The sequence below is a fragment of the Centrocercus urophasianus genome, unplaced genomic scaffold (genome assembly GCF_019232065.1).
Source record: "Centrocercus urophasianus isolate 14NV4802_14NV808 unplaced genomic scaffold, USGS_Curo_1.0 seq_22, whole genome shotgun sequence".
Lineage (NCBI taxonomy): Eukaryota > Metazoa > Chordata > Aves > Galliformes > Phasianidae > Centrocercus > Centrocercus urophasianus.
In genome coordinates this window covers 16,917,317-16,937,307 of record NW_024884778.1, presented here as the reverse complement: position 1 = coordinate 16,937,307, position 19,991 = coordinate 16,917,317, and the positions used below count along the sequence as shown (strand labels likewise).

The window sequence follows — 19,991 nt, the reverse complement described above, 5'->3', positions numbered from 1 at the left end:
CTAAGTTCAGTAAAGGGCATAGGTCATCAATGGGCACCTACCCAAGGAACAGCATTCAGCACTTGCCCCACATCGCACAGACAGTACAAAGTGAAGGATAGCACGGCCAGGGAAGGATACAGAAGGGATGCACAGCTGCCAGTACATCACAAGGATGGGGCTTTACTTAGGTCTTACCAGGCCAAAACTAGCAAGGCCTTCCCTTCCCCTTACCTGGAAGTTCCTCCATGCTATTGACAGGACTGAAGTAGTTCTTGAGTGCGCTGTAGCTGTTCATAGCCACGCTGAGGTAGAACTCTGGCATGAAAGCAAAAAGCGAGCCTGTCCTGTCACCATGCTCAATGGTGCGGATGCACACTCTCAGCAGCCAGTAGATATCCTGCATCTTCTCCTGCCAGGGAAAACACAGCACTCTCCAGTCAGTTCAGAGCACAACTATCACCAGCATGAGAGCAGATCAGCAGTGGCTTTGTCTCACTGAGTCTTGAATCCCTTCAGGATCTATTCTTTTCTAGGGAATATGAGACCACATTGCCTGATTGCAAAAAAACATGTGTTAGTTTCTATCCTGAGCGCAGCATCTGAAGGAAGGCAGGTACTTCCTTCTGGCATAAATCTGGCATAAATCTGGCATAAATCTGGCATAAATCTGGCAGAAGGAAACCTCAGCCACTGTAGGAATTAACACACAGAAACTGGCAGAGAGCTCACACCAACTCAGACCCCTGCAATGGGTGGCCACAGCCTTTTGACTTCTGTGCCAGCCACTCAGCCACACTCCCCATCTGGAGCAGCGCTGGCTTCCTGCTTCTCTAGCAAAGCTCTGGAGGTTCTAAATCAAAACCAGGAAATTTAAGGGCATCTATATAACTTTAAGCTCCTAAAATCAGTACCAACTAAGACGTAAGAAGAGGAAATGTTGTTTTATATCCTGTGATGCCAAGAAATGCGATGAACACCAGCAGTTTACATAAAAACAGATGGAAGAGAGTTACACTTCAAATGAAAAAACAACAACACCTCAGAGGTACAGATAAGGGATTCCATCTGCCTACTTCCTCTCCTAAAGTATGCCACTATCATCTTTGGGAGAGCTATGTGAGTTTGTTCTGTAAATTACACCAAAGGGGAGAAAATCAACTGGATTGAATAAAAGACATCTTTGCCTCAACGCCGGCACACACCTCAGCTCAAGTGTTGTTTTCAATAGTTATGATCAGCAATCGTGCAGACAACGTTAAGGTAAAGAGAGCTGTGTTTGATTTTATTAAGACCTGATAATCTAAAAACATTATCTCAGGTATTGCTAAGATGGAAGAAAGCTTACAGCAAGAGGATGGAGAGATGTGTGACAGACAAATAGTGCCTTAACAAGATAAGCCGAAATGGTCTCCCCCTGGGGTGTTCTGAAGATGGCATTATCTACCTCAAAACTACGGATGTTTTGCCCTTCCTTTCATCTAACATCAAATCCCACAGCTCACAATAAACACACAGTGAATTCCCCAGAGGACACAGCAGCCTCTCCTGCATTCTGACACCTCAGCACAGAGCAGGACTTCCCCGCCGGGCAGAGAGCAGATTCACTCCTTCTCTCCATCAGCAACACTCGTACAGATGTGTCCCTCCCTAGCATGCAGGCCACGTGGATGCTGGAGCCCACTGGGGATACAATTCCACGGGCAAACAGCAGGTACCCATCCTTAATATGACAACAGGTCATCTAGAGACAAGAACGCTGTTTCTGCATGGGCTACTACAGTGATAACTGACATGCACTGGGAAAGCCCCTCAGCCTTTCAAGAGGGATCCAGGAAGAAAGGTGCATTTTCTGGCAAGCAAAGGCTATGTTCATGTGGCTGGAGAGCTGCCATCCTGTGCCCTGCAGTTGTGTTCTGCCAGCGATGGAGGGGACAAGCAAAGAGTTCTGCATCCACAGCCCTGGCAGATACGTTCATAGGAGCCACTGCCCTTCCCCTCCCTGTTTACATCCTGGGATATACGCTGGCACTGCATGTTGAGAGAAAAGTGTCCTACTCCCCAGAACAAAGAACATACAAACATAGATGGGGTGAGGTAATGTGCAAGGGAACACCAGAGGAGATCTGCAGGGTGTAAGAGCATAAACTGCTTGTGAGAAAAGCAGGACCAGAGATGTGAGACCAGAAGATGGTGAATGCGAGGAAGAAGGGACGACTTGTGCTAACAGTCAGTGTGGCACTAAACACAAAAAGCACTTGGAAACCAAGTGAAGAAGGGGAGAACATCTGAAAAGGAAACTCCTAAGGGCTGGATGCTGGACATTCCAAGAAGAGAAGCCTTAGTGAGAACTCCCTGTGACAGCACAGCTCAGGGAAATGCTTCACAATAGCTTCTCTGTCTTCTCAGCCTGCCCTAAGAACTGGATGTCCCTTTGGCCTGCATGCTTCTATCTGCACCACAGAGACTTGACTCCCCAAGGAAAAGCCTACAGCACCACACAAAGCTCAGAACAGACTGGGCTGTGTTCTAATGTACCAACCCTGGGGCAGGAGGGATTCCTGGCCTGAGAAGGAGTCCCAGTGCACAAAAGCGCAAACAAGGCCTAGAGATCATCAGCATTGCTCCAGCACCAGCAAAAATATTACTTGTGACGTGTGAGCTGAGCAGCACAGATACAGAGGCACACCTGCTCAGTACCTTCTGAGCCACTCACATTACGTTCCTGCCCACCTTTGAATAGATGGTGACATTTATCCAGGCAAGGCGTCGGCTTAGGTGATTGAGTTTCTCAGAGAAGACCTTCTGGCTCTTCAGCAGCTCCTCATGGATGTCTCTCCTCTGAAAGAGTGCGGAGATGTGAGGGCAGATATCACTTCCACTTATATTATCCTTTTTCGAAGCTGGACAAACAACACAAAAGCAAATACCTCCCTGGGGCTAGCTAGGCAGAAGAGAAAGAGGTCAGCTCCCCTTCTGAGGAGGGAGTGGGAATCGGTGCTATAAAAAGCACTTACTGGCCTCAGTTGCAGCCCACAAGGCCTGATGCAGACACTGGTCCTGACAGCTCTAGGATCAACTGCTGTCAGGGGTACTTCTTTAATGCATCACCGGATACATTCTGTCTCCAGCAGCTGGAGAGGACGTAAGTGTCCCAAGCTCACCACTGCAGGGTATTTACTACTTGTTTTTTTCTGAACTGTGCTTGTGAATGCCAGATCTAAGGAAAAGTCCCAGCAGCTCAGACAGAAGCTGCAGTAGCTGTGAATTGGATTGGAAGCTGAAGTGGATTGGAAGGTCTCCTCTGGACAGGAAACCTTTTCAAATCCTAAGTCACAGCTGTGGGGTACCCCTAGTCCCAACTTCAGGAGAACGGATCTGAGCTGCCTGCAGCACTTGAAGGTTTGCAAACTCTCACAGTGCCTGTGAGAAGTTGAAGCAGTTGCTTCAGTGCCTCTGTTTCTTGAAGCAGTGGTACAATTGGTTGGCACAGCATGAAATGTGGCTGCCAGCTCCAGGCATGAGTTACTACTCCAACAAAACATTTCCAGCTTCACTGCTGGAAATCATGCACCGTGCTTCAAACTTTTTGCCAGGTACTGAGGAGCTTCCAGAGAAAGAAGCTCAATGTCCAGAAACACTTACTCTCTTTGGGCAGCGGCTGATTTTTTCCTCTGTGTCTTTCAGTGCCATAGCATACTCATTCACATCATCTGACACACCAACCATCTGAAAAGCAAGCAGATTCCAACAAAACATGAGGGCATTTATTTCCCCACACACAAAAGCATGCAATCTGATCCCCCGTGGGAGCTGGGAGAAGGAAAGAACACACAGTCTCTAAGCAAGCAGAAAACAGAGTCAGTACAGTAGTGACAGAGACTGGGAGAATGGATGCCTGCAAAGCACGTGCTGCTTACCTTCCCAAGCTGCTGGTGGACACTGAGGTTGTACATCATCACTATCCCATCCAGGACTTCCAGGAGGGAGTTCTCTGTGATGGGCTGGTCTGGCTCCTCTGGAGGTCTCCCCAGTAAGAGACCCTCATTTCCATTGCTGCCTTCAACTGCAATCCATCCCCAAGACAGGAGAGAAGTTCTCAACAAGGCATTTTGGCACCACAGCTCCTGCCTGCGCCTCTCTCAAGCCAATGACCAGAACCCTGCAGTATATCTGCAACACACCGCTCCTTCCCTAGACACACAAACGCCGTCCCACCTCGCTGTGTGCATCAAGTTGACCTGCCAGATCTGCTCTAACAGACTGAAGCACCTTTCAGAGACTTTGCCTGGCCCCACCAAGGGAGCAACAACTACAGCGCTGCCTCCAAACTACCTTCCTGCCAAGTCATGCTATTCTTACAGGAGCTGAGGCAGCACCTCCTTGCATACAGAGTGCAAGAACATCAAGAGTGTTATGCTCAGGATAGCAAAGAGGTTAACTGTGGACTTTGTGGGTCTCAGCATGCCCTGGGAAAGGGAAGGAGCAATGCTGGAAGTAAACAGATTGCTTTCCTCTCAAGAGCAGGGGGAGCTGTAGAGGCTGCTCTCCCAGGGACCAGCTGGGCCATGCTAGCATGCAGAAGTACTCACTGTCCTCCTCTGTACGCTGTTCCACACTTAGAGTGCGTACTTTGACCTTCTCAAGGGTACCAAGAGGTCGCCGTGGGTTCATCAGGCTGACGGCCGCTGTGCTGAGGAAACGGTTGGCACGGCCCAGGGTGGGAGAGCTGAGCCAGCCAGGTCTGGCAAGAGCTCCACCAATGGCTAGGGTGGCAGAGGGACGCTGAGACTGAGAAGAAATTAAGGGAGAAGAAGTTGTTATAGCTGTTATGCTGCTCGCTATGGCTCCTTTTTTTCCCTGCAGGGGTTTTGGTACAGATGCACAAGGACTACTGGAAAAGGAGATGATGCTCAGTTAGCTGATGTGTGTTCCTTCAGCTGGGTCACTTGTCAGGCACGAGCAGCAGATCTGCACAGCAAGAAGCTGCTGTGCCTACAGCTGCCATGCCCTCCTTTAAAAGTAAGCATCAAGAGTTTTCACAGAGGAGAGGGCCACATTCAGATCAAGGGATAGTTACAGTGCAGAGAAAATTTGGCTGCTCAGACTTGGAGCACCTAGGTCCTTGGTGATCTGCCACAAGTTGTTAACCTGGCTGCCCACAGGCTGGTTACAGTGCTGGACCAGACACTGCTTTCCCCCTAAACAAGCCAGAGGTTAAGCTTGCTGCCCAGCACCAGTGGCTCACCTGTGCTGCTGATGTTGCTGATTCCTCATCTTCATCCAGATCATCCATAGTCACTGCCTGCAGCTCCGCAGGGTCAATTAGGACATTGGCTTTTGCAGCCAGGTCATCTGCAAAGAGCACACCGGAGCAGCTGTGAATGCACAAGTTACCTGTCATAGCCCTAGGTTCATTCTCTTTCCTGCTTCTCAGCAGTAGAGAAGCAGCCAGCGAGGTTGGATGCTGCATCAGAACAGGCTCACTTCCCCCCAGCTCATCTCTCCCTACAGAGTGGATACCAAATAATGACAGATATTGCTCCTTTCTGTTGCTATCCCTACCAGCAACAAACTGAACAACCAAAGAACCAGGAGGCAATGAACAGGGCCAGAGACAGGGAAGTTATTTCAGGGCCTGAGACCACCTGCTGAGCCTCCAATCCTCCAATTTGCTGCCCCATGATTATGTCCCCAGATCACTAAGACTGCAGGTCCCTTCACAGCCCAGAGGAAGGCTGTCAGATGGCTATGCTGTACAAAGCCTGAACATGCTTTCTTGTCCATAGTCCTGGGTTTAAAGCGGTCCAGAAAGAACCTGGGGCTGTTGCTACTGCTTGCCTGGAGTGGTACAGCAAGTCAAACCTGGGTATCTCTTATACCCAGCTGTGTAGGAGTGTGCAGGCTTTGACACAGCCCTTGGCTGTGATGCAGCAAGAGCACTTCCCCAGCAGGTATTCCCAAGCTCCCTTCCTGCCATAGGCAGAAGCGGAATCCTTGTGGGACTGCTTGAGTTGGACTCCCATCTTACATCTGCAGATCTGGCATGTTGTGCAGCTGCAGCAAGGGGGGCTGGAGTGGCAGATTCACCAGGGCAAATGGCAAAGCTAATACCAGGGTACCTGGGGTTACCCTGACACAGAGAGGGAATGAGACTCTGCTCAGCACCTCTCCACTGTCCCCACCGTCCACCATAATGAGTTTGGGGCAGAGAATAAAAGCACATCAAGAAAATCAGGACAGGAGTTCAGAAAAAAAGTTTCCAACTGACCACTCAGAATGGAGCCTGCAATTAGGAGAAGACAAATTAGTGTCCAAATCACAGATATAAAAAGCTGTTAACTTAAAGGACACTCCACCCCAGAGGGATGCTGCCCTCTCTAGAGTAACTTGCATCAAATCAAAATTCAAGTCTCCTCTCCTTACATTTAATCACATGTCATTACCCACAGCTCCCTCCTTGGGATATCTCCGAGGTGAACTTCAGCCAGGACCTGTGGTAAAGCTTCTGGAAGTCAGAGCACTTACCTTTCAGAGTCTTCTTGAGGTGAGACAGAAGACCTCCGAGTCGCTGAAGGTCAAAATAATCCACCTTCCCATTATAGAAAAGTTGGGGAGGGACATATGCCTCTGAAGTAGATAAGGAAACTTGTTTGTCCCATCAGATCCATACACAGGACCCCCACACATACATTAACACCAACAGGTAAGTCCTAAGACAGAGCCCAGGGCCCAGGCTGGTGCTGCACCAAGTGACTGCTTCTGTTGTTCCAAGAACACAAGCCATAGAGGTAGAGGTAACTTCCATAACAGAGCAAGCACTGGATGCACATCAAAGCAGGAGGCAACAAGGCTTCCAGCCCTTCATCCCGTCCAGTCCCAGTCACTGGGGAAAACCAGATCCTTTGTAAAGTCTTCAGCTCTCACCTATCTACTCTAACCTGAGCTGGAGTCCACTACATCCCACAGGGTACTGTAAAGCACTCAATGAATCTGAAGAAAGAGTAAGCCAAAAGTAAGCAAAGAGACAGATAAAGCTGGGAGTAAGAGTGGGAAAGCAACGGCCATTGATTTGGTTCCTCCTTAATCCCAAATCCATGTGAAAACTGGCAAATACATTTCCCTTTACTTTAACTATCAGATCACAATATAGATATTCTTTTGCAAGTCTCAAATTGTCCAGAATAGGTCTGGGTGTTAATGGGATTAGATCTGCAGATAGGAATTTCCCAGGATCTACAGGCTCAGGGCAGAGAAGGCATCAGCACCCATGAGAAACAAAGCTTTCAGCATCCTGGAGAGCAGTGCCAGGAAACAAACCCTGTCCCAAACACAGAAGTGTCCTGCTAGCTTCTCCTCCAGGCCTTACCTTCGCTGCTTAGCGCAGCAGGTGCCTTCGCCTTGTGGCCATCCCAGAAGAAACGCAGGGCAGCAATGAGCCGGTGCAGGAAGCACACCATGTACTCTGGTGGGCACAACACAGTCAAGTTCTAGGGCAACAATGAGAGTTCAGCATTAGGGCAGCTGTGAAGGTGCTTCTTAGTTCTGGTGGCCACGTGGGCCAGGCAGAAGCTTCCTGTTCTCAGTCCTGCTGAAAGCACATGCACCCGTCTGCAAAAAGCACCTCTGGTTTCCAGCACCCGGATGGAGCCCAGCGCTGATGGCACCTAGCTGCTTCCACCTCTGTAAAACCTCTGGCCCTACAGTAACAAGCTGGTGTGACAGGGGAGGATGGATACCACGTGCTCTGCCTCTGAAGGTGGGCTGCTTGTTAACGCAGAGAGGCTGGTGAGGAAAGGGCTTCCTGCAATAATGATAATATCCCCACCTTCCTTAGCTGCAGGCCATCAGCCTGAGCCAAGGCCAGAACAGCGGTCCTCACCCAGGTGGTGAAGAGGATGCTCTATCTAGGTATCAATTGCTCATCTGCTGGAAGCAGCTCAGCCAAAAGGGCAAGAGCTCCCACCCCAAAGGTACCAGAGAGCTCTTCAGGTGAGGCCTGTGGGAAGGCTGTCCCTCTGACTTACCCCTCTATTGCTAGCATTTTCCTGAAGAAACTTGCGGAATTTGTTCAGGAAGATGTATCTGGATGCTTCCCCCTGGCAGGAGGAAAAGCAGCTGGTGAACTCACAGGGAAAGGAACTCCCAGAGAAAGGCATTAACTGTCCATCTCTGTCATGTTTGCTCATGGGACGCATCTGGGCTTCAGGCACGTAAGGTAGAGGGACTCTGTATATTTTTCCATATTAATTAGGCAGATCTGCAGCATTACACTACATCAGTAGGTACCCAGAACATCTGCAACAAGGTCTGGGCCTGCAGCAATGCCTGAGTCCTCGTGGGGTCCAAAGCTGCTGAGAAACAGAGCTGTATATGCTTGGGAACTACATTCAGCAAGAGAAAGCAGTTGACCCAGCTACCACCATTGCTGGAGCACCCATGAGCAGCCTGTGGGCCACTGCTCTGCTGTGTTGTGTCTTCTGAGGCCCATACTGGGATGCTCTGATGACAGCCAGAAGATGCACAGCTTTATGCAGCTGAACATCCTCCACCTGCTCTGTGGAGGCACACACTCACACGCCTGCCATTTCTTTTCTCTCTGGAATTAGTATTAATTGTGAGGGTAGAATGTACTGCAGTCAGACTGTGTCTGCCTAGTTCAACAGAAACACAAGGCTGGCCCAGGTGCGGCTCATGTCATCACTCAACACTGGCAAAGCATCTGAGACTATCTATGATTCTGTGATTCCATGATACCCCTTTAAACAGAGCCCAAAACATGTTTCTGCAGTTCAGCCTGCCTTACTGAATCAATTAGTGAACTGTTTCTGAGGACAGAACGTCTCCACAGCTGCACTTCTGTACCTTACAAGTCCTGGGATGCAGAGATAACGTAGCAAAAAATCCAGAGTGCTTACCCCTCCTCTGTCCTTGTTGTTCAGCAGCAGCTTCAGAATTTGAACCTGGAGCCCTTCCACCACTAAAACAGGGACACAGCAGTTTGCTACTGGACAGTAACAACTGGAAAGCAACTGCCTGTGCTAACTCCATCAGTGCCATCAGGAGAAAGACCACCACCCCAGCGCAAAGAACCAGGTCCAGCAGAATGCTAGCCCCATCACTGGGATAATTTTCTCCTTCTCCACCCAGCAATAAATCCATCCCCAGCTGATAAACAATGCCCCTAAAGGTGGGTTTTGCTTTGCTCACAATGCCTGGCAGAGTGCTGCATATGTGGGCAGACCCAACACTTGAACCCATCCACCAGGTGACAGTGGCCATGGCTGGCCTCTGCCTCTGCAGTGCAGCCTTTGTGATGGGAATACAGCTGCATGTCAGGTCTGGAAGGCGATTTGGAAACAGCTCATGGGTTGATCTCTCTGGCTGCACACAAAGAATGGGATCTTGGCAATCTCTCTCCTTCCTCACAGACCTTCAATGCGCTTCTTGAGCCGCTGGCAGCCTCTTTCATACGCCCGCCGCCTCAGTCTTTCCTCAGCACTCTCCTCCTTCACCTCCTTACTCTCCTTGCCCTGGTTGAGGAACAGACAGAGATTAGGAGGAGTACATAGCATGGGGCAGCATCCTGCCAAAGCAGAAGAAACTCACTGAAACAAGGCATGAGTGTGTGGACACAGGCAAACCTAACTGGCCCTCCTTGGCCTTGTAACAAATCAGGGCAGGAGGTCTTCTAAGAACACTCAAGCCTATCTGCAACTTCTTTGGCTCTGTGAGGTCCCCTTCCAAATCTGATGCCATGGAAAACTGTCACCTCCCCAGCCCAGAGACACACACTCTAACAGGAGACGACAGGGCAGCAGAGGGGCACAGCTTCCACACAGCTCTGCTGGGTTTCCCCTTGTTAAAGGGCCCACAGGCTACCGAGATCCTTTGGTCTCCTTAGCAGATGTGCCCCGACTCACCTCCTTGGTGAAGCGGTTTGGCCACCACGTGGTGGGAATGAGCTCCTGCAAACCAGCCTCCTCCACACGCAGCGGGCTCTTAATGTAGAAGAACACAACTGAACGGAGCACATCAAAGCTGCAGCAAAGTTAAAGGAAGCACAAGAAGCTGTGGCAGAGAAGGGATGGGGTTTGTTTTCAGAGCTGTAGTAAGAGACCCCTCTCCAAAACCACTCAAAGCTCTGCCAAATCCAGAGCCTCCTTCTCCTGGGAGAAGCCTCTTGCACTCAGCACAGGAGCAGCCCAAATGCTGGCACGGCAGTTAGTCAGCTCTGAAAGGAGTTAGAGCAGTGGTCTGCCCTAATGCCTAAGGACATCAGAGAAGCGGGTCAGGTACAAACAAAGATGTGACCCTCATGGCACTGCTTCCTGCTCCTCAAAGCAGGACTTTGCAGAGAATGGTGTCAGGCAAACTGAGGAGACTTGAGAAGTGAGAAACGACCTCTCAAAGATGGGGTGGCTTCTGCCTCCTGGGCTCTGCTAATCCTTGCAGTCTCCTTGGCTGCATTATTGAGGGCAGGGAGAACAGAGAACTGAGGAGGCACAAAGGATACAGAACATTGCTGAGGAGATATTTCCTGGATTTCTCATGCTTCAAGACTGCAATGGTGAGCCGGAGGTAGTGAATCTAGGAAACGAGAAGCAAAACTGACTCATCTACAGAGGTACAGTGGGACAGAACTGCCACTGCTAGATCAAATAACTGCAGATAATCCAAAACATTAGGGACCTTTGGACAAGGGAACATAACGGAAGCTGGCTAGTCACAGATTCCTGGAGACTCAGAAGTGCAACTCACTTGTAATCCTAGGTCTGGGATGATAGGAGAGAACCTGTAGGCCCGCAGCAGTGACATCAGTAGCTGCTTGAGGCACTCGTGCACTTCATATTCCTAGAAAACAAGAAACAACAGCAACGGGATGATGTCAGGAACAGCTATTGTTCCCACAGTGCAGCTTTGGAAGGATGCAGCATTTACTTCTGTATTGAAAACACAGGCACTCTGAACCCACAGCATTTGCTCACCTTACTCAACAGGAGAGTGTGAGCAGTGGTTGCTGCTACCACTTTATTACAGGGGAATAAGCTTCTGTGCAAGTAAAACCAACCCAGTGGACAAGCCAAAGACCCAGGTCCTATTTGGCTGAGCTGAGTCACCCCTCCCTACAGCCCCCAAACCTCAGCCCTGGCAGAATCAATCCAGAAGGGAAAGACAAGCTACTCTTGTTAAATGTGATGGTGGAGGAACTGCCTTGTTGAGTCCAACTGACAGCCAACTAGTGGGACAAATGCTGTCTCTTCTACAATCTTGGCACCCCCACCAGCAAGCTGATTTGGCTTCACTTGGTCAGAAAGATAATCTCAGGAAGAAGAGTGTCTATCGCAAAACGGGATCTCGTCACCAAGAAGGCAGAGAAGTTGATCACTACCAGCACGTTCCAGTGCATGCTCCTATTCTAAGCACCTCACAGCACTCTAACAACTCACCTCCATGAGAAGCCACATGAGATCCAGCAGCTGCTGAATAAGGGGATGGGCCTCCACTGCCCCTCCTCGCTCCAGGATGCTCAACAGGAAGGTCATGAGCACATCTTCCACCAGGTACACCTTGCACTGCAGGAAGACAGGCAAGTCGACAGCCTTCCAAGACAGAATCACTTCCCAGCAAAGACTGAAGCTTGATTTACATCCCTTTGCCAGCACGAAACCAGATACCTACAGAAGCTTGCAATGAGCAGGCAAAACTCACCATAAGAGGGGAGAAATAATTGAAGATGTGGGCCAATGTAATCAGCACTGTGGGTTCTCCCTGCAGCTGCCACATGGATGCATCCTTCTCCACCAGCTTCCCCTCCTGCAATGACAAACCCAGAAAAACACAGCTTGGTGCCTGCCCAGTCCACCTCTGCACTGAGTGTACCAAGGGCCTGGAGCAGCCACTGCTTGCTAGAATTGGGCTAAAAAGCTTGAACGTGGCAATTCAGGAGGCAGAGCAGCAGCTCATGCCTCCATAGAGCTGTAGTGCTGTCCACGTGTCAGTATCAGTCACATGTGTGCACCTTGACAATCTGTTTTTCCAAATGAAAACTCATTTTCTGAGTGCACGTCATTACTTGCAAATGGGAATCTCTGCAGAGGAGGTCAACAAGTGAACGGGGCTTCCAAGTAAACTGAGGCTATAGCAGAGAGCATTCCTCATGCTTTGGGCATGAACAGAGCATCTCTCACCCTCGAGGAAAAAAAGACTGGTTTGTACTGAACGTGGGTACAACCAAAACAGTTCTCATGGCAGAGAGCGTGACCCCGTCACTGCACCAGGACATCAGGAGAATGTCCTGCAAACCAATCTCTTTCAAGGCTGCAAAACCAAGTGCAGGAATTCTGAACCCAACAAACATCATCTCTTGGAAGGAAACTTTGTGGGACTGAGGGCAACAAGGCCCAGTACGATCTAACTGAAGCCTTAGGGTGGAACTATTAGGAATCCCATTTTGCAAATCAAAGGCCAGAGATGTTATGCCCCCATGTAAAAGCACGTAGGTGTCAGGAAAAATCCGAGCACGTTCACAGTGCAGAACCACATCTCCTGGCACGATGTCCCAGAGCCACCCAGCAACATCGCCTACCGTCACATCGATCCCGATATGGATCACATTCTTCAGGAAGCCCAGCAGCCTGCGAGCCTTCACGAGGTCTGCAACAGGAGGGTCTTGCAAGGGGCGGTAGCCTTCCACTGGATAAGTGGGCAAGTGTTAAGGTAAAATGCAATCAGATTCGTTCAGGACTTCTTTATCTGAGCAAAGTGTTTTATGGTATGCACGCCTACGTTAGAGTTCAAGGCAAAGTGCACTTCTGAGTGCATGACAAGCCATGAGATCTTCTCCTCGACACTGCGGGTACCAAATACTTCCCTCACTGCTTCTGATCAGAAAGGAGCCTCCATGACAGCTATCAAGGGGCACATTCAGGACTGCTGCAGGTCTCAGCTTTCACACAGAAAGGCAGCATGCAACGCTTCTGCTATGCTAGCGGTCCTGCACGGCTGAGAGATTGAACAGACCCAAAGCCAAGAGGTTCAGAAGCACAGAAGGGTTTCCAGGTCTGGAAAGTGAGATTTTCTAGGATCTGAATGCCTGGAAACAGTCAGCTCCTGGCTTGAAGCATTAGCTGTTGATTCAGAGCTCAAAGTAAACTCAATTTCAGCAACTGCTAGTGCCAGCAAAGGTGACTGTGGGCCCTGCAGCTGTGGTCCAGCTGAGGGATGTCTGCTTCTTCTCTCCTTGATCCTGCTCTGAGCAGAAGTGCTAAGAGAAGAAAGTGAACTGCACTCAGACACAGATACTCCATAGCCTCCATAGATGGTCTCAGGGCAGGCTCTTCTCCCTTCAGATCTCCTCTCCCCACAACCAAAGGATATCGAAGTGGACGGCTTCCAAAGTTAAAAGCAACAGACTCTTTGAACGAGAGACTGATGGCAGGGAAGTAAGCCATTCCAGCACCTCTCGTGATGTTATCAAAAGCAGTTCCTAGAGAGATGCCGTTTCTGAAAGAAGAAAAGCCCACAAGACTTTAGCCACAGTCAAAGGGTTTTGTGGTCCAGCAGGCAATTCATGTGTCTGCACTCCCCTCTCAGCGACCTGCCAACACAGACATCACAGTCATTCCTACTTCTAAACACCTGTAACCTGGCAGATGTGCGAACACCACAGCGCTGCTCAGCAACTACCCTGGGAATCACAGCCGAATTATCATCTGCATAGAATGGCATGGAAAGGCATTGGACTCAGCACAGTACGAAGAGCCCTGCTCAGCTCCAAGGGCAACCCAAATCCTTACAAGGTGTGTGATTACCAGGACATTTTAAAGGCAGGTGGCACTTATGGCCTCATCCACTTGACACTGATAGAAATAGAAGGATAATGGTCTTAGTCCACTCTTCTCTGAAAGATGATGGCAGCATCTGAGAGTTTTTCATTCCAGCTGACTTGTCTCAGGCTGTAGTTTTGGGCCTGGGAACAATTCGTACTCAGGTTGGCCATTGCTCACTGTCCAGTGGAGATGGAGGCTGGAGATTTATCACATTTATCACATTTCCCTCCAACTGTAGCACAGGCAATGTCTACACTTGCCATGAGAGCAACCAGTGGGGCTCAGCCAACTTTAGTATTAAGCATCCCAACATGTGCCTTCTCCTTCAAAATCCCAGCAAACTTTACAGCTATTTAGGAGCTTGAGCACTCTTCTAACAACTGCTCTCACCCAAACTTAGGAGACTCCAAAGCTCACTTAGATGGCTTCTCAAAACAAGAAGAAAAGCAGAGGCTGGAGCTAACAAGGAACATAAAGGGGAGGAGGAAGAAAGAGGGATCAGCAACCTGCTGAGCAACGAGGAAACATGTAGCTTATATGCAGCCATTCACAGAACAGGGAACTGGGCAAAGATGCTTACAGGCAGAAAGCAATAGTGCCTTCCTCAAGGTCTATCAGACAGCTGACGATGTCTCCTGCAGCCCAAGACTGCATTAAAAGGAGAAAAAAATATGTTAGACACATACCCAGCAAGTTCCCACATCAGAAGAAGGACTGTAAGGCCAATCAGTCCCTTATGATTCAGGGAAGAAGGAGTGGCAGCTCCTTCTGCCAGCAGCTCACACTGCATTTTCAGACACTTCTGGAAGCCTCTGGATAGGATTTTCTTTTTTCCTTTGAGCACTAGGAACACACATAGGATCAGAGGAATGCTTATCCCAACACTGCATCATCCTATGATGCGTTACAAAGAACCAGAGCCTTTCAGACATCACCAGCAGCACCGTGCTGGGAATCAATCTGCCGGGCTGCCAAACAAAGCACCCACACAGGGTGCCCAGCATCCCTCAAGTACAAATCAGTGCTGGCACACAGCCTCCCCAGGAGCAGACTGAAGCTGCAAGCACAAATCAAATGTTTTCCACAGGGCCCAGCAGAATCCAGTGAGCAGGAGACACCTGCTTTCTTTTCCCTTCCCGGAAGGACAGTACTCACTTTGCCATAGTTGGTAGTGGTCACGTTCCACTTGCGCACCCTATTGCCATCATACGCATAGGAATCTGGAGTATCTCCAACTCCTTCCTGCATCACAGGATCAAAGAGGAGACTCAGATGTGGACAAGCACAAAGGATCCCTCTCATTGCAAGAGCAGCTTCAACGGGGAGACTGGCAGACAGGGAGCACAGCTGACAGCAGACATGGTCTGCTTGACCGTGTATTTGAGTCAGTCAATCTTTGTCTCCGTTCCCTACTAACATTTGGGTTAGAAAAAGAGCACTGCTACATTACACCTCCAAATCCCTGTCAAAGCAGCCCCCCAGGATGTTTGTCACCCTCCCTCTCAAGTGCTGCAGTGACAAGATAGTGAGACCCTGCAGATGGCAAACCTTCCCAGCACCAAACATCCCACCCAGTGCCTGACAAGAGCTGGCCTGGGCCTGCCTCCCCCAGGCAAAGAGGAGGAACACCGAGCAGCCAAGTTACACTACCTCCTGATTAAATCTGCAGTTGAGAGTACACCAGCCAATCTGCATGAGTCCCTGGGAGGAGATAAGCACCTCATAAATCCATTTCCCTGAAAAAAGAGAGACCACACAGTAAATCCGTGCCACTTGACTCACTGTTAGAGGAGTAGAATGTGATGCAGTTCCCATAGAAAATAACCTGGCGCACAAAGCGTATTTGCAACATCCCCAGGACTCCCCTCCCAGCTCTTCACTTGGGCACCACACAATTCTCCACCCTCCTGACTTCCTGAAAAACCAGTGGGTGAATTTGGGAAGACAGAGCTTTGGAACTGCAACATAGGCAAGATTTCCTGTGCTCTCCATGCGTTCTTCCTGGGATCTTAACCAAAGCATCACCCACTTATCTTCTTACCTTTGTACACGCACGTTGTGGCCCTGATAGAGCCAAAGTTACTGTGGCCAATCACCTGGACCAATAAACAGAAGATTTTACAAAGTTAGGCAATAAGGCCTCAAACCCAAAGTGTAGTGAAGAATATCAGCTGGCAAACCAGCAGGAAACTGACAGAGACAAAGGAGAAAGGAAAAAGTACAGCAGCACAGCCTGGCCTCAGCTTGTTCTCACTGTTAAACAACATGATAAGAAAGGAAGGAAGAGGCAGCCACTGGAGGGAGGGACAGAAAAGTTTTTGCCATTCCCTCCTCTTGCTTAGCCAAGCTCTTCTGTGAGCCTTTGGGCCAGCGTAACACTTCCCCACCCTTGCAGCTCCACTCAGAGCTTGCTAAGACTTGGGGGTACTGCTAGACCTTTTCCCAGGAGAGATCATTTCCTCCAGGACTCCTCAGCTTTTTGAGTACATTCCATTTAACAACACACTACAAAGGCAGTGAAAGGGACCTGCCATGACAAACAAACTGAGAGCTTTTAGTCTCACAAGCCCATTTCCTGCAGCAGCCAGCATCACACTCACCCCAAGTAAGTCATCATCAACCAGCAGGAGCCCCTCAAAGCCACTCGTGTGGTCCAGCACCACAGTAGAGGGACCGAGCCGGCCCTCTGTCAACTGATCTGAAACAGAGAGTTGCAGATAACTTGTTAGAAAAAGATGTGCAGGATTTAAAGGTAGCTCTGAAGAGTTGCCAGATAGACTGCAATGGTACCTGAATTCTGCACTCAGTGTTACACACATCAGACCGTGAGAACTTCAGGAAAGAACTTCAGGACACCCATGAGATCTAAAAGGAAGCTTGCACAGCAACAGCCTAGGCCTGAGCTAAGCAGCAGTCAGGTCATAAATGATAAAGGCTTCATTTATGAAGCCTTCATGTCATCTGAAAATTTTTTCTCTGCAAAGTTCAAAGGTCAAACTCTGAGCCAAACGTTTGGCCAGCGTATCACATAACTGAGGGCAAGCTCTGCCTGTGGTCTGCAAGAAAAATGCTTTGTAGGAGAAGAGCCAGGATGCATCCTGCCACTTCCTACCTGGTTCAGGGAAACAGATGCTAGCAAGAACAGAGGCAACAGGCTGAGGCCCTAACCAGACATCCACAGCAGAGACCCATGGACAGAAATCATCTGCAGGCTTCTATGATTTCCAGTGAGGACAGCACTCCTCACAGCTGGTCATGGCAAAGGCTCTGCACGTCGCTATCATTGAAATATATCCAACTACTGCCCCAAAGCCGCTTTTTCAGGCATTGCCACCTGGAAACTGGCCTCCTCCATCAACAAGCAGACCTGCTTGAGGGCTGTCTGATGGGCTGCTGGCAGGCAGGATGAACAGGGACAATAAATTAGAGCACAAGATGGCAGAAAACTGCTTACTCAGGGAACTGTGTTGCATGACATTACTTGTCCCCCCCAGTCAGACAGCACAAACACAGACTGCAGGCATCTTGTGCCTCCTACCTTGGCTGTCTTCAGAGCCATTCTCCTCTGCTAGCAACCGGTCGAGGTGCTCCTGCAGGTTCTGGAACGTCAGGTGCTTTCTAGGGAATAAACACACACAGGAGCACTTCAGAAAGCTCTGCCTTCAAGTTTTAAAGCGTTTCAGTCTGGACCCGTGTCAGCATGGGGTCATGTTGACACACGAACCAGGAAGCTCTGTCGATCTGAGTTTCTTGTCATGGATCTGAGGAATTTGCTGACCAGCATCCCGGTGCGATGGACGAACCAAGAATCAAACAGGTGCGAACAAATGAAGCAGTTAACAGAGGATCCTTCAGTCTTCAGCCTGCTGAGGAGTATTTTGCCAGCCTGTACTGGCAATAAGTAAAGACTGGGACATTGCTGAGGCTGGCATCATACAAACACAGCACAGGACAGGATTTAGTTCTTTTCCCAAGTACTTCATAATACAAAACCAGAAGGAAGATCGTATCAGCAGCTGCAGCAGCTCAGACAGAGGTCAAGCTCGCCCAGCATCATCGCCATGAGAACAGCCAAAAACATTCTGTCTTCACACTTTGTGTAATAAAGTAAAATGCCTCGCCAACACCCTCCAGTCTACCACTGCAGAGACCTTCCACACAGACCCTCTCAGTTCTCTCATCTTGAGATTGGCTCACTTAGTTATTCCTTGTACAGCAGACCTTCCAGACTTGTGGCTGTTGCTCTTACCCTTCTTCTCCACAGCTCCAAGATAGCCTTTTGGAGCTGGTGCAACCACAGCAAGCTAATCAAGATGAGGGTTGACCACAAATTCATTCTGTGGCATAATGACTTTCCTTTTCCAGAATCCTTTTGCTAACAATCATTTACTTTCCATCTGCTTTTTTTTCCTAACTTACTGAAGAGTTCATCTCCCATTCATTCCTATGCAGCAGAAATCAGCCCAGACCCCACTACTTTATGTGTAGAGTTGGGGCTGCTCCCCTTTCACTACTTCACTTTGTAATAGCAGCAAACTTTGTCATTTCATGCTCTTTTCCTTTTAAAACTTCCCAAAGATTAACAGAACAGCACTGCTTGTGTTGTGTTTGTGGGACCATCGTGATTTCCCTTTGTTACTGTGAGAATTGCTGGCTTTTCGTATCCTGGCTCCCATTTCCACTCATCTGTGGAACAACCATTCCAATCCTTCGGGACCAGGCGCTTTTTGAAGCAGTGGTGAGAGACATTCTGAAAGTCCAATGGATGTGAAAATGCACAGAAGCAGAACCAAAGAAGCAGCTTTGGATTGGCAGGAGAGAGTGGCTTCAGCAAAGCAGCTGTATCAGCAGCTAGCATGGAGAAGGAGTGCAGGAAAGGGGCAGAAGAGCACGAGACAGATGGAGAGAAGACAGCCAGAGAGGTTTACAACGAGCTCCCCAAAAGACAACATAGCACACCTTAGAAGTTGCTCTCATGGAGTAAATACTATTTTCGAGACCAATCTGACTGCTACTGGGCTTTCTACCAAGTCCAGGGAGAAGACTGGGAGGGAGCTGCAAACAGAGGGACCGATCCAACCAACTATCAGTTCTGTGCTTGCCAGGCAAAGAAGTCAGCAGTACCGACAAGCAAAACTGGAACACTGGGCACTGGAACAACCAAGGCATGTTGGCAGGAGAGCTTGTGGCCAAGTAACACAACCCACGTCACCTCCCCCACAAGAACCTCAGCTCATCAAGCACACAGAGAACCCAGAGCTATTTTTAGCAGCCACAGGCTCACATTTGAGCTGGCACTACTAAGTATGGCTGCAGAACATGACCCCAGCCCACTCTGCAGCACTGCCCACCCAGCAGCAGCCAGGCACCTGCCTCTCTGCAACACCTGGACCTGCTCTGCACCCAGCTGACTTGCCTCTGCCAAAACATTAAAATGCAAAGCACCTTCCTCTCATCCAAAGCTACAAGCTGCTGGACTACAAGGAGAAATGAAAGCAAAGAGATGGAAAAAGACACTGTACAGCAATTTCGTGTTCCTTTTCCTTTGGTGACTCCTAACAAGAAAAGGACTGACAGTTCCACTGCCTGAGAAGCATTTGGTCTTCAATGTACAAGTAGCAGCCTTGCATTCAATTTACTGGGCACTGATGACATACTTTTCACTAGCTAAAACCTGTGCATTTTGCACTTCTTCACAAGCAGAGAGGGAACAGGAATGAGAAGGGCAATGCATACCTGCCTATTTATTTCAGAAATATTGCCTCGTGACCTTCTATATGGGGTTTTACATGCAGGGGACTGACGCAGCATCGCTGCCATCTAGAGACTAAGGAGTCCCATACCTGTAAGCAGCTGCAGGCTGGTTCCCATCAGCACTGGAGAAGACCCGATGCAGATAGTCATTCAGTAGCCTGCTGTTCACAATCCCTTGTGGGAAAAAAAAAAAGAGAGAGAAAAAGAAGCTCAGAGAGTTAGAAATCAAAGCATTAATTTCGAGTACAAGCAACAAGGTTTGCAGACCAACACAGGGGAAGACGGAGCTCCAAGAAGTTATTTACCTTCTCACTCTCTTCACTAACAGCCCTACAGCCCAGCAACGTGGAGCAAGTGCATTTCTGCAAGAGGGGAGGCTACCAGTGGTTCTGGCTACCAGTGGTTCCCCAGGGGGAGACGACATCT

The 19,991-nt window shown here is 49.3% G+C and overlaps 1 protein-coding gene across 1 annotated transcript in view; it reads right to left on the bottom strand.

Annotated features, from left to right (window-relative positions):
• Nucleotides 1–19,989, bottom strand: part of RNF123 (ring finger protein 123) — a 41,990-nt gene extending 22,001 nt beyond the window's left edge. Inside the window, exons 1-26 of the mRNA XM_042823796.1 lie at nucleotides 19,947–19,989; nucleotides 19,655–19,739; nucleotides 17,350–17,429; nucleotides 16,412–16,509; nucleotides 15,853–15,907; nucleotides 15,462–15,547; nucleotides 14,967–15,053; nucleotides 14,392–14,459; nucleotides 13,360–13,485; nucleotides 12,569–12,683; nucleotides 11,692–11,796; nucleotides 11,430–11,555; nucleotides 10,741–10,833; nucleotides 10,496–10,569; nucleotides 9,903–10,020; nucleotides 9,413–9,512; nucleotides 8,898–8,959; nucleotides 8,007–8,078; nucleotides 7,349–7,469; nucleotides 6,508–6,609; nucleotides 5,228–5,334; nucleotides 4,572–4,770; nucleotides 3,900–4,045; nucleotides 3,625–3,708; nucleotides 2,713–2,820; nucleotides 214–391 (exon numbers count right to left, since the gene is read on the bottom strand). Coding sequence (XP_042679730.1) covers nucleotides 214–391; nucleotides 2,713–2,820; nucleotides 3,625–3,708; nucleotides 3,900–4,045; nucleotides 4,572–4,770; nucleotides 5,228–5,334; nucleotides 6,508–6,609; nucleotides 7,349–7,469; nucleotides 8,007–8,078; nucleotides 8,898–8,959; nucleotides 9,413–9,512; nucleotides 9,903–10,020; nucleotides 10,496–10,569; nucleotides 10,741–10,833; nucleotides 11,430–11,555; nucleotides 11,692–11,796; nucleotides 12,569–12,683; nucleotides 13,360–13,485; nucleotides 14,392–14,459; nucleotides 14,967–15,053; nucleotides 15,462–15,547; nucleotides 15,853–15,907; nucleotides 16,412–16,509; nucleotides 17,350–17,429; nucleotides 19,655–19,739; nucleotides 19,947–19,989 — 2,638 coding nt within the window. The remainder of the gene's footprint in view (nucleotides 1–213; nucleotides 392–2,712; nucleotides 2,821–3,624; nucleotides 3,709–3,899; nucleotides 4,046–4,571; nucleotides 4,771–5,227; nucleotides 5,335–6,507; nucleotides 6,610–7,348; nucleotides 7,470–8,006; nucleotides 8,079–8,897; nucleotides 8,960–9,412; nucleotides 9,513–9,902; nucleotides 10,021–10,495; nucleotides 10,570–10,740; nucleotides 10,834–11,429; nucleotides 11,556–11,691; nucleotides 11,797–12,568; nucleotides 12,684–13,359; nucleotides 13,486–14,391; nucleotides 14,460–14,966; nucleotides 15,054–15,461; nucleotides 15,548–15,852; nucleotides 15,908–16,411; nucleotides 16,510–17,349; nucleotides 17,430–19,654; nucleotides 19,740–19,946) is intronic.
• Nucleotides 19,990–19,991: the final 2 nt, after the last annotated feature.